Here is a 14,364-nt window from a genome sequence, read left to right on the forward strand (position 1 = left end):
TAGAGAATACATTATTACCAAAGTACATGGTTTATAAAAACACATGGCAATGTGCCCCCCATGGTACCTGTGAGTCACTGCAGCATCACTAAGCATTGACTAATAGAAATACCAAAAACAATATCTAAAGGTTATTTATTTTATTACATAAGTTACATTAGAAAGGATAAATTCCCCTCAGACATCCAATTGCCTCAACAGCTCCTTCAACAGTCCCATTCATAATAAAAACACCCTGTAATAAACACAATATCTACCTGAAACAAAAAAGACTAGCAAATATTAGATGAAAACGTCATTCAACACAAGTCAATGTTTTACATAAACAAGCACACAAACTGACCATTTCGTCTGATTTTAATAAGAATGCATGAAATTCAGTACTGCTAAATCAGCATGTAGAATGTGAGTAAACAGCTTTTAATATAAAACTGTACAAAAACAATAAAATAAAATATTGTAGAACTATAAATTTATTCAGGACTTTATCTTAAAACATGTACAATTTCCCTAAGGCTTTCTTTATTAGGCTAATTTCCAGTGTTTATGGAAAAATCGTATAAGCTCAAGATTTTAAATCACGCTACAGAGACAGCAGTGGTACATGCTCTACATACTCCTTTCAGAACTTCTGTAATAGGAATGTACATAATTCTGTCATTAAAAGATGCCCCAAAACAATAATTGGCATCAAATAATTAAAACACTGTCCATTGTACAAGTCATACCACTACACATTTGCAGGAAATCTGAAAGGTTTTTTAAAAATGACCTCAAAATACCTCAAAGACCTTCATGGAACCACAGGACATTTCTGCCTTCACAGCGTATCCTACCCTGCATGTTCTTCAAAAACCACCGCAGCATTGTTCTACCATCAACACTGCCTCTAAACTGGAGAGAAGCCAGGCACAGCACTTAAACTAATTGGATAATGCCCCTCCAGCAAAGCCTCATTAAAGTCTCAATACCAGCACATGTTCCCGGATATTGCTGCTGAAAAGTCATGGTCAAAACAGAGGGAAAGAGAGAGCCAAATAGAAGTCATGGAGGTCACTTGAAGAGGAGAGCATGAAATACTAATTAAAACTATGTTTGCTTGGTTTTGGTGAGATACTAGGAGACAAACGTACAACACTGTGGAAAGGAATAGCCAATGTGCTTGACAAAATTGTATAAATATTGATGTAAGACTGATTCACGATCACAACAGTCTTTATCAAAAGGAACATTTGGAACACATTAGCTGCAAAGCGGTGTGCAGAAGCCCACCTCTATAAATAAATGTTCTACATGAAATACAAAACTTCACAACAATTCAGTCAACAAGTCTTATTTCTCAACTAATTGTGGTAGAAATCATAATTTAATTGTAGTAGTGAAAAAATGAGGACTACTGAGAAACGACTGCTTTAGGATTGAATTCATCAACAGTCTCAATTGTCCTATTGCGTGTATTGGTGCAACATCATTCCCAAAATTGTGAATCAAGAGGGTTGCAGTATGGAGCACAACCGTGATGTATAGCTCCCATCCTGCATGTCAGTGTGTGGTTTTTGTAGTAACAGACCCAGGTCATCATGACCCCTTTTAGCCTGAAGAGGAACTGCAGTCGCAAGCCACGACAAGAGTCCAGAGTCCCAATCTGACTCTGAAGATGCCGTGGACCACGTGAGGTTAGGGAGGAGAGCAGATTCAATGCAAACGGAGGTTGCGGAGTGTGACAGGAATGAGCTGTTTGAGGCTTTACTGACTGATGTATGGGAGGTATCTTCGGGAAACAATTCTGGAGGATCATGATATTGATGGTGCTGGAGCCGATGGTCTTCATGGAAAAATGGAACCAACTGAGGGGGGTCCAAATCAGATGAGTAAGTGGTTACTCTGGATTCCACCGGATCTTTGATTGGAAACAATTCATACGATTGCTCAACATGGACACAAGGTTGACTTCCGTCATTGTCCTGTTGGTCAACTTGAGGCAAATAGTGGGTATTGGGAGGAGTAAAATATTTTAGGGAAGGCTGCGTTGGGATCTGATTCGCAAAAGATGATTCTTTCAGTGATGATTCGTGGGTTTCTAGTAAGGCACCTCCAGTTCGATTATTCATCTTTGTCGCAAAAACCACCTTGGAGATTGGTAAACATGACATGGTGGAAAGTACAGAAGAGTACTGTCTGCAATCCCAGGATAGCTTTGGCTTTTCGCTTTGACAAATCTTTCTTCTCTTGGCAAGTTTTGGACTTGGAGTGAAGGACCTACAGCGCTTTTTTAAGTTAACTATAGAAAAAGGGTAATCTGACAAATGTGGAAATGGTAGTAAATGAGGTAATGAAAAGTAAGAGATGCCAAACTCTGGAGAACCAACAATATCTTGGGCCAATTTTAGTGATTGTTTTGTTGAAGATAACTTTCTACTGTCCATCACAGACTGGCCACAACTTTCAGAATTACAATCTTCCCTTCCGTGAAGCTGCATTTTAGGGCTGTTTGACCACATTTTTGAACCTTGGTCCCAATTCTGGTTTTGATTTTGAGAGCAGACTGTGTTAGAAACAACAACTGTAAGGCTCTCTGGATTATGCAATACAAGTCGACCATTACCCCTTTCACATCGATCCTGAGTTTCAGGGACATATTCATCACCAGACATGGTACATGGGATTTTGTCATCTCTGGGGGAGCTTAGGGTGAGCATTTTGGATTGAGTTTCTGAGGGTGTGACAGAGGAGAGGCTTTTGAGTTTCTTCTCTATAGACTGGGATTTTGAGAAAATGTGATGTGGAACTATATCCATGCAGAGAACACCAGATTGAAAGTCTTGAACCTTTGTGGTGCAGCAGATGTATAGGCCTAATTTGTCATTGTCAAGAGGATCAGGGCAGATATTTTGAATTGTATCAAGATGTGAGGTCACATTTCGCTGACCAGATGGACCGTGGTTAGGATCAGGAAAGTTTTCTTTGTTGTCTAAAGCTGAAGAAAACATGTCAGTCATTGGAAGTAGATGACCACAGTCTTCAACTAGTGGAGTCTGCAGAGATTTTTCATCTTCACTGACAGTATTCTGAACCATCTCAGTTAAATGATTCAAATGTAACGGAGGGACGTCTGCTGATGACCTGAGGGAAAAGAGTAAACAGAGTTAAAACAGAGGACAAAGTCTAACATTCAGTGTTATACTGCCAACATTGCAACAGTGAAAGTCAACATCACAACTTGCCCTTACTTGATTAGCGTTGGATCCACTTTTTGATTACAAATAAAACTAGCATGCATGCCAGCCGTTAGTTGGTCCACTACAGCATAGTTACTGTCATTTTGAATGAAAGAACGATGCATCTCAGATTCCAAGTGCTAAAAAAAAAAAAAAAAAAGGATTTGATGTCTCATAACAAATGAGGTCTTAGGCAAGTTTGGATATAAATTTCAGTGCCACCTGGTAATTGATATTAAAGCAACTTACAAAATCTTTTTGGCATCACTCAATTTATGCAAACGAAACACAAAATTGACTCACCTCGTACTGGTCTTTGTAGGGCATGTGGCAGCATTCACAATAGCCTGAACTTTTCTTAGTTGGGCCTTTGGGTGTGGCACTTGCTGTAAGTGGCACCAGCAACTTATGGCAGCTGCTAGTGGGTTCTTCCTTCTTCCTAATTTAAAAAAAAAAAAAAAAAAAAAAAAAAAAAACCCCTTACAGATTTAAGCGACAATGTAGATTTGATTACCACCTTCTCAAAAAGCAAAGAGCATACCTGAAATTGTCTTTGCTGGGATCTTCATCCTTGCTTCTACCAGCCTGCCGAGGAATGAGAAGCTCAAAAGGGCTATATTTTCCTGAGTAACTCATCATCGGGAAACTCAGAGTCTGTGCATAGTATGGTCTGAACTTCCTGTTTATAAAACCAAAATCATAAGGATTAAACAAAATGACAAGCTTCTTTGAACAAGTCGTCTCATTTTCTAATGGAGGCTAAGTTCACCATCTCATAAAGCTTGTCTTATAAAACTATTGAGATTTTTGTTTTTGGATTGATACATCAAAAACATCACTGTAATGTGGAAAATATATAGATAATACATTAAAAAGATAAGAAACAACAAAATAATGTTTATTGTAATTGCAAAATATTTAGGTAGATGACAAATGGACAAACATTTTTTCCTCAACATCAGGATTTTAGGTAAAAATGTATACATTTGTATTGAAAACGTGTTTTCTGCTGTAACTAGTGAAAACATTAACTTATTTAACTCTTCATTTTATTTCCATTGTAAAAAATAATTTAAAAAATGTTCTATGTATAATTTTATTTATTATGTGGCTGTGAAAACATAATACATAATTATATTTTGCATAATTACAATTAAAAAAAAAAAAAATCTTTTTAGACGAGACCAGTTTCATAAACAAAGCCACTATATAAAGAACTAGTCTGACAAGCAAATAAAGGGGTAATCAGTCTTTTCACATTTAAATTGGACCGATCTACATTTTTTATGTAGCTGACAAAGTTAATTGTCAGTTGCGTACCAAATGGGCAGTAATTGAGTTGAGATTTAGCATGTCACGATACAGAACATTTCAAGCTATTCTGACACACTGTTGACTCTTACATGCTACAGTACATCCACGCTTATAAAGTAGATTAACAGCAACAAGCTTTTTTCCATACTATTGCGGAACTAAACTAAAAATCAATCTATTGTGAAACTGTAGGCTTTCTGATCAAATTCTAACACTGTTCTTCCACTGAGGACACAGGGAGCAAGAATATTGAGTCCGAAAGCTCAGGCAGCCATAGGTCAAAAACATACATTGAGACAAGCTGACCATCAACCACAAATTTCAGACACCATCTTTATTTATTTAGCTCAACTGTCACCAAATGGAACGCATAGGATAGTGGGATATCAAAGGCAGCGAAGAAAACATCTATGCTGCCTTCAAAATTGATCAGATGAAGGTATCTCAGGAGACAGTGAAGCTAACTATGGATTTGGATGGCCTTAATGTTTTCCCACCTTGGAATGCATCCCCCAAAGGCAGCATTTTTAAGCTTATGGACGCAGCCATTATTTCAATAAGCTGACAAAGACATGTGACAAATTATAACCGAGTTGAGTTTAATCGGCCAACAGTTGAGCAATTCACCTCAAAACAAAAAAAAACAGCAGACAATTGTGTGGAAAATTGTATTTTTCTTTATCCTTCTGTTTGGTTGTGCAAAACTTAACTTGGGCAAGAAATGCAGACTAACTAGTAAAGCATCCCTCGCAATAAACCACAAAACTAGTAATGAATGGTTTTAGCGGGTTAAAGGTAAGACTGTGATGCTCACAGAAACAGTTATTGTAATATTGAAGATTTTGGATTTTGAATTCAGGAATTTGGCAATGATCTGAGCAGAGTCTAAGCAGTTTGGTAAGGTGGAGAATGGAGATAAATAATATTGCCAAATTAGAAATGAACATTAAACAAGATAAATGTTGAAATGTATCAATCATATGTTAGTTACTGCATTTAAGTAATGTAAACATACAGATTTTTACTGTAAAGGGTTTCCTAAATGTGTTTGACAAAACCTGGTGTGCAGTCAAATAATGAAAATTTAAGAAAATGTCTTGGTGTTTTCTTGTTGAGGACAGTAAAATGACATGCTACTTCCACCGACCATTTATATGACATTGTAGTATTTGTTGTAATCTTTATGTTAATGTATATGTACAGTATAATATATAGTGCATAACATGGGCTTAATTGCTCATATCCATCAGGATCTAGTATTTATAGAATCAACATCTGACAGCAGTGTTACACAGCCTCAAAACACAATAGTTCTTTTCATTAGCCAAGAGCTGTGAGCCCTGTGCACACAGATCCTCTGCAGGGGAGGAAAAGGATACTTTTCAGACTGGCCTCAGGGTGGCCCTTAGGATGCACCACGCATTTTGATAATTAACTTTTCTAAAACTACAGTGACCTGAGCTGAAACATTACCCTTGTTAAAGGGGCTGGGGACCAAAAAAAGGTTATACAATGCTAACAGTCAAGTTTAGCTAATTGTGTATATTAAAAACAGAGTTATTAGGATTTTGAAGATAAATCAAAATAACCTAATAATAAAAATAAAATCTGACAGCAGACAACCCACTAATTTAATTAAAGAGACACTGGCGGTAATGGGAACAACATAATACTACTCATAATATGCAGTATGATCTACATTTGGTCTACATGTTAAATACAAAACCAGCGCACACCTCACAAAAACATTGTACACACAATACAATATACAGGACTTGACTTCCCATTTCCAGAGCCTTGAATGAACCACAACTGTTATCTTCTTGACTCATTATTTAATCACAGTATCAGAGGCTGAGACAACCTCTATAATGTTCAAGTTAACATTTGAAAAAAAGAAGAAGAAACAAAAGGTAAAATACTGTATAAAGTGCCTAAAATACCATCTAAATGGAAAATAGGGTTCAGAGAATAAGACTGAGGGATAAAACTCACCGACTGAAGTCTTCCACTTTCAGATAAGGACCCCTCAAGGCTCCAGCTGTGTGAAGACAGTTGTATTAATATTCCACAGCATTGGCCACCTCTACACTCAGGTTTCTCAGGTATAGAGGTGTGCAAAAATATTAAAGCTGGTCTTATATTTACTTTAGAACAATTACAGCAAGAAGTACATGTTTATGTAGTTTACAAACCTTTCACATGAGGAGCTGTTAGTTTGCTTCTTTTTTTCTGTTTGGAAAGAAAGTGTGTGAAATCAGTGTGTGAACAAGAAACTAGTTTTTGACAGTAAACAATAAATTTAGTACAATAAATTACCTTAGCTGTCCTCATTTTCTGATTCAGATGATTGATAAACTTTAGAAATTCTGGCATTTAGGTTAAGGAAAAAAAAACACAAAGTACAGTCATAAGAATATTATCTGTTTCTAACTCATATTATAACTTATTTAATAATAGGGCTCCACAACATAATCCTGTGAGCACATATTAGAATCTTCCATTCACTGAACTTTAAAATCAAACTGTATATATATAATGCTCTCTAGTGTTGATTTCTTGCAAGTAAGAAGATTGTACATGAACACTTTTTTTTATTATTATTATTATTATTATTATACATTGTAATTTATGTTTTCTGTTCATTGTAATGGCAGTGCATGACCAGAAAAAAAGTTTTAGTTTAAATGTCGCCTGTTCTCATTGGTTAACATGCAAAGTCACAAGAAAAGGCTCAATAAGGAAACGGATGTAAACTTTTGAACAGGAAAATTTGATTCCATATGACATTCCCCTTTATTTAGTGTGTGACAGACCTCTGACTGAAGACAGTGAGATTATTGAAAACAAGGTAACAGTTCATATGGAAAAACTATTGCCAGTTGCCACAGGATCAAGAAAAGAATAGTTCACCCGAATATTGAAATTGCTGATACTTTTCAACCCATTTGACTTTGTTCATAAAATACAAATAGTCAATTCTTTAAAAAAATCCTTGCTTTTCAGTATGATGAAAGTGAACAAGGAATGGGGCTGTCAAACTCCAAAATACCACATACGAAAATCCGACACACACGGTAGACACACGTTTGTGCAGCACAGAACTTCTCTTTCGCACTGTATGATGTAATAGACAACTATTTTGTCCAGTCCGGTTCCATTCAGACAGCGTGAGTTTTCCGAGAATGCGGTTATGAGTCCTGAAAATTTACAGGTGTGAGTCCAGTTATAGAATACGGTTGTCACTCTCGTAACCGTATTAAGGACTCAAATACAGGACTGACAACCGTTTTCCGCTGCTCTGTGAACATGGCCTAAAAGCAGCCTATGTGAAGTGCTCCTTGACAGCAGTTAAACGAAAGGATACCATCTACATTGTAGACCTTGACTCCCCATGAGCGAGCATTAGCCAGCACACTGTTCTGATACTTCTCCTGCAACAACAACAAACACTCAACTGTCAACAACGATAACATCAATAACAACACTGGCTTACTCTGATGACAAATTAAAAAAAAAAAAAATTTAAAAAAAAGGAGGGACTGATTTTTTATTATATAGTAGTCAACATTTGAAGTGGATCAAAAAAGTTCATCAAAGTTGGCCTAAGAAGGTTTTAGGACAACTTTGATGAAAGGTTTTGATCCACTTCAAATGTTGACTACTGTACTATCCATTATAGTCATGTTCTGAAACATCAAATAAATGTACTGGCTACCAGACATTTGATACAACATACAGGTGTGTCCAAAAGTCCAAAAGTGTCCAAAAGGCTGAGACCACTATAGTAAAAGTTCTTGCAATTTTTTATAACCTAATACAATTAATTTTCAGTAGATAATTTGAGTGTTGAAAACCTGATCTGAGTGAGTTTAAGAATGTATTGGTATGTGGTGTGCCCCTTTTTGCTTTAATGACAACAGCACATGAAAAATTTGATGATAATGTCCCCTAGCATGACTGAATAGAAGCAAAAAAAATGTGACTGTCTGCCCAAAGGAGCATAATACATGGTCACATCACAAATGTACCTATTTTTCTATAGTGGCCTTGAAGTAGATCAGTTCATTGTTATCCATTTTTCAAATCCTAAAACTTTATATAATGAAGATTACGAAGGATTAACTTTGAGAGTACACATAAGAGAACATGTATGCACCGCATTAAAGTAAAATAAAGAAGGATTTTCTGCACAAAAATTCAGGTGTGGACTTACATTGCTGTGGATGGCTTTTTCCAGTAACGCTCTTCCACGACTGCCACAAACCTTGAGGTGAAAAAGAGATTTAAAATCATTATTAGCTACTAAACATCCCTGCGCAAACCTTTACATATATTTCAATTTACTTTTATAGCATTTTCTCAATATACCATTTCAAAGCAGCTTTTCAGAAATTTTAACTTTTATATGCTCTATGAACAAGACAAAGGTGAATGTAGCCCCCCCCCCGCCCCTCAGTAAACTCCATCAGATAGTAACAAACTGAATGCACATCATCCATTATGTAAATTAGACAAGAACAAAAGTTAAGGATCTTGTCTTTAACTACTATGCAGTAACATTTAAATTAATCATTTGACACAATACACTAAACATGTGTACGTTTTTACATAGTACTAGAGCTGCATGATTCTAGATAAATTGAGAATCATGATTTATTCGTTTCAAATTGAAATCACAATTCTCCCACGATTCTGAACAGACAACTAAACAAAATAACATGTAATTTACTAGAAGTTCGACAAATAAATATTAATTGCTGCATTCTACTAAAAAATGTTAAATTAATTTGATTGAATTACTTTTAAAAAAATTGGTCTGAAAGAATGATATATAAATACTTCACTTCATTTTCATGACTGGATGAATTTTTTAACAGTCACTTGTCGCCACTTAGTGGCGTAACAATGTAATCGATACAATTGTTATTTGAAGTGCCATGTTACATTCAAAAAGTGATTTGCTCTATTTTAATTGATACCGTAAACATCAGTACTTATATCCAAAATATAAACTTTTATCCAAGTACTTCTATGATAATCTGAATATTTGTAACACAGAAATAAAGATACTGTGTGGTTGAAAATACTGTTTGTGCAGTGGTTTCATACCTAAACATGACAACTGCTCTCTCTGGCTCAGTGGCAGGGCCAACACAGATTTAAATGTCCCGGTATGATTTTGTCAAAGGTTTAATAGACACAGTCGAATCGTTATCATTTAGAAATAAGATTGTGTGGGCGTTTGAATTGAGATCACAATCTTTTAATAATTAATCTTGCAGCTCTACCTTATACTTATATTTAAAAAATACCTGCATGTGATTACAGCTGTAATTAATTTCAGTACTTATTTACATAATTACAGTGTTGACTCTTCCATTTCACCTTAAATGGATAGTTCACCTAAAAATGAAAATGATTCCATGATTTACTCACCCTCATAGGTGTATATGACCATCTTCTTTCAGACGAACACAATCAGAGATATATTAAAAAATATCCTTAGTCCTTAAAGGTTTATAATGGTTGTGAGTGAAAAAAAAAAAAAAAAAAAAAAAGATTCAAGACAAATATACTTATTTAAAACTTTATAAAGTAAAATAACGAGCTTCCGGCATGACAGCCATACGCATTCGACGTACGTCCAAAAACTTCCGCAACATAGTACACAATGACATGACGTACTACATGTTGTACGTCATGCGTATACGTCGAATGCATATGGCTGTCATGCTGGAAGATCGTTATTTTACTTTATAAAGTTTTAAATAAGGATACTTGTCTTACACAAATGCATCGATTTGCGTTAGGCCTTTATTAACCCCCTGGAGTCGTATGCAATAATTTTTTTTATGGATGGATGCATTTTTTGTGTCTTCAGAATTTGGGGTACCACTCACAACCATTATAAACCTTGGAGGACTAAGGATATTTTTAGATATATCTCTGATTGTGTTTGTCTGAAAGAAGATAATCATATACATCTAGGATGGCTTGAGGGTGAGTAAATCATGGAAAATTTTCAATTTTGGGTGATCTATCCCTCTAACCCACCCTTAATCCTAACCACACACAAAAAAATGTTAGGTACAATGTACTTATTATGCAAGTACATAGTAGCTAAAGACGGATGATTGGGTACATACCAGAGGTTTGGGGGTTCCAGATTGTTTCCCCCCTGCAGTACATGAACTATTCACCAGCAAATCACTATGAGCTTCTTTAGTGCCCGTCACGACCACGTTCACATCCTTAGTGAGGAAACTGTCTACTTTCTACAGGAAACAGTCAACACACAGAATGTGATTTAATATTTAACATCACTTTGCATATAGGGCAACCATTACTACAATTTCCTGTTTTGTCCTGTACAGATGAATGACAAAATGATATCTCTCACCCCTCCCAGACGGATGATGATATCAGTGAGTGTGGCAGACTGGTGTCTCTTCACATCATGCAGGTAGAAGGATTGGCCCCTCACACCACCAAGCAGATCTCCTGTCATTTTTTGAACTGAAACAGGTTTATGAGTGTTTATATGCATGTTAATTAATCTATGGGCAAAAGCTACGAGTTAAAGTACTAGAAACCCTATTAGTTTTGTGCCCTAAAACTCATCCTAGAGACTAGAAATTTGTTCAATCGGATTTCTGAAGGATCATATGTACTGAAGACTGAAGTAATCGCTGCTATAAATTCAGCTTTGCCATCACAGGAATAAATTAAATTTCTTTTAAATTGTAATAATATTTCACAATATTACTGTTTTTACTGTATTCATCATCAAATAAATGCAGCATTGGTGAGCATAAGAGACTTATTTTAAAAACATTAAATCACATTTTATGTGTAATCACTGTAGAAATACAGATACTTTCAAAGGGTTTCCAAATGCATTCTTGCCACTACTATTTTGCTTGCTCTTGCACTGCTTGCTATTGTTTCATTTTGTGCCTTCCCAAGTAAGTAAAGGGAATGTCTCAATTTCAAGGTTTTTAAAATCACAGGACAATGTGGTGAAGCAGTATTTTTAGTTGCCTTTCCTGTGGTATAACATGTTGAATTTGTGCTGCTCAGATGAAGTCTTGACAGTTGAAACAGACGCAACTAAAAGATTCTTCAATAAACAGCTCATTTTTACCATCATTTCATCACCTGCTTTCTGCTCTTTCCCTGCCACTTGGTAGCCAGTTTTGGCTACCGGACTATAGACAGTGCTTACTGTTTTTTTTTTGGGTACTACACAATATCAAAGAATATCAAACAGAACTCTGTTGACTGGTTTTGGATAACAGACAAAATTAGTGTCTTCTGACAGGATGTGGTAAAGAGGCTGGATCCAGCATTCTTTGCTTTACTGATGTGTTAGAAGGATATAACTCTATAGGGCTGTACACAAAATTGCATATTGTCCAAGTAGGTATTTATTTCATGACCGTTAAAAAAAAAAAAAAATATGAGTATGTTGTTCTATATAGTATGAATGCAACGGCAGACATACTGTATTGATTCATTATGTTATTGTCATGATGACAGTCAGTTGGGTCGCTTCACAACTGTGGCCCCATGGGATAGTAAAGTGTCTATTGAATGAGCACTTCAAAATATCGACGAAGTAGTAGATTATCCAGGGATTTTTTTTTTGCTGTTTTATGAATACGTATTCAACATGCTATTAATTTCACATACTGTTTCTCATTCGATATCAGTTCCTTCGGAAATATTTCCACTACATGTCAAAATTCTCTCAACTAATGCCGTAAACTATACAGGGAACCCTCTCACTTGGTACTCTGAAGCAACAGGTCAAAGTCAGCATGAAATAAAAATTTACCCTATTTACGTTGTTAGCACACATTACTAGACTTGTGGTGAACAATTAGTAAATGCATGTTAATCCACAGGAAAAAAAAAATTGTCTACATAAATTTTATTCAAAATCTGAAAGTTTGCTTTCCCCTATGGAATGGTGATACTTCCCTAAAAAGTTGGTCGCAACTTTCGGTTCTGACAGACTTTAAATAATAAAGGAATACATAATATTATGGCTTGGCATTGATACAAATTTCAGGATTCAATTTGATTCAATATCAATTAATTTAGATATACATCAGGTATTGTACATGCAATTTTTCTCAAGTAAAAGAACTGATTTGTATACAAACAATTAAATTGCACAAATAAAAATTATGTTTCTACTCCAGCTTGTTTTTAAAATATAAACATTGAAGTGGTGGCTGATCTCTTTAGTCTATTTTTTTATTTTTTTTTATTGGACTGTTATAGCATGCACCTCCTGTCCTGCAGAAGTCCAGAAGATGGCGTCCAAAGATCAATAATTATCAAATACACGTTAAACATGCTAGCATGTTGTGAAAAAAAAAAAAAAAGGGAAAACACAACACCACTTAAAACCTGATAATTGGATAACAAGAATCTAGATAAAATGCGTTTACAAATGTAACAGATAACTGAATTTCAAACATGCCATTTATTATTAGTATCAATTTCTCGATTTATTATGGAGTGAAACATTTGGACCCCAATTCCTCAATGCATTTTTTGCACTACTAAATACATTTAAAAAACAAACAAACAAACAAAAAAAAGTTGCAACATAATTGTTAAATTAAGTGCTAAACCTTGAAACAGCCATGTTGGAAAATGCCTTAAAAATGCCATGGTATAATTGATATATTGTCGGATATTTACCATAGTAGTGCTTAGTTTTGTTTGATATATAGCATGTTTTGGGGAATGTGAATAACATGGTAAATAAATGCTGTGTTCTGTATACATGTAAACTCTAAGGGTGGTGTTTTTTCCCTCTTTTCAAAACTATCAACTGTTCGCATCAACAAAAACCACAAAACATGCATTATCAGAATATTCGTGAAAAGATTCGCCTTACCTTGAGGTTCTTTGTTCATAATGACTAAAAATGTCGTGATTCTTAATATATTAAAACATCCTAAAATGTTTAGTTTTCAAGCGTTATAAATATTACAAGCAATGTGATCTGTGAATCTTTTCAAACGGCCCTCCTGAATCTCTTCTTCGCTCGTTCACTCTCTGCTGTAGCGCGCAATGTTGCACGTTACCGCCACCCACTGGCGTTTAGTATTTAGTCTACTATACATTACAGTGGCTCCAAAGAGTATTTGGCTCTTGGGTAACGCCATATTTATTTTTTTTTTTTTTTACAAGAATGAAAACGAGGCTGTGATGGATAGCCCTTGGCTCGGCAGTAATGGTCCTATGACGCTATTGTTGGAAGATTTTACATTTTATATATATATATATATATATATATATATATATATATATTTTTTTTTTTTTTTTTTAAGTGGGCCTGTTAATACTTAATAAAATAAAATAATAAAATGTTACTATAATATATGCTTTGTTGCCTCTTCAGTTTTTATGTTTTGAACAAGAAAAGTTGTTAAAATATAATATATAATAAGCCTACCTCACTGATATATATGCTCACCATTCATGAATGAATCAGCTTTTTGAATTAATGATTCGATGACTCATGGGGGTGCCCCCATTTCTTATAAAAGGCTAGAAATGCCCTCACTGCAGAGTCATATGACATCCCTCTCTGGACGTAATGCGTCGAGCTTGACCTAGTCCAGCTCCACCTCTGTGGACCTAATGTTTTGTTTAGCCATAGGGTTATGGGAAGGGTTAGGGGTGGGGGCTGGATGTCAAGCTCCACCTTGGCTCTTCTAGGGTGGCTCTGCAACAGTGCAACTGTCCTGAGAAAATCTCAGAATTATTATTTTGCTGTAGAATCAGACATAACAACGATTTTGAGTAA

General features: G+C 35.4%; 1 protein-coding gene across 1 annotated transcript; it reads right to left on the reverse strand.

Moving 5' to 3' along the window:
• Positions 1–125: 125 nt before the first annotated feature.
• Positions 126–13,680, reverse strand: dbf4b (DBF4 zinc finger B). Its single transcript, XM_051914217.1, has 12 exons — positions 13,450–13,680; positions 10,936–11,051; positions 10,682–10,810; positions 8,749–8,799; positions 7,900–7,966; positions 6,852–6,901; positions 6,728–6,764; positions 6,528–6,573; positions 3,760–3,897; positions 3,522–3,657; positions 3,231–3,358; positions 126–3,123 (listed from the first exon to the last, which is right to left on the reverse strand). The coding sequence occupies exons 1-12, from the start codon at positions 13,466–13,468 to the stop codon at positions 1,488–1,490; spliced, it is 2,553 nt and encodes an 850-aa protein (XP_051770177.1). The 5' UTR covers positions 13,469–13,680; the 3' UTR covers positions 126–1,487.
• Positions 13,681–14,364: the final 684 nt, after the last annotated feature.

The sequence above is a fragment of the Ctenopharyngodon idella genome, chromosome 12, assembly GCF_019924925.1.
Source record: "Ctenopharyngodon idella isolate HZGC_01 chromosome 12, HZGC01, whole genome shotgun sequence".
NCBI lineage: Eukaryota > Metazoa > Chordata > Actinopteri > Cypriniformes > Xenocyprididae > Ctenopharyngodon > Ctenopharyngodon idella.

Excerpts from the sequence above, each read along its gene's own strand:
- dbf4b (XM_051914217.1), bottom strand. Across the intron at positions 10,811-10,935 it reads TCATCATCCGTCTGGGAGGG|AAAGTAGACAGTTTCCTCAC; the intron begins GTGAGAGATATC and ends TGTTTCCTGTAG. Across the intron at positions 6,574-6,727 it reads AACAGCTCCTCATGTGAAAG|CTGGAGCCTTGAGGGGTCCT; the intron begins GTTTGTAAACTA and ends GTCTTCACACAG.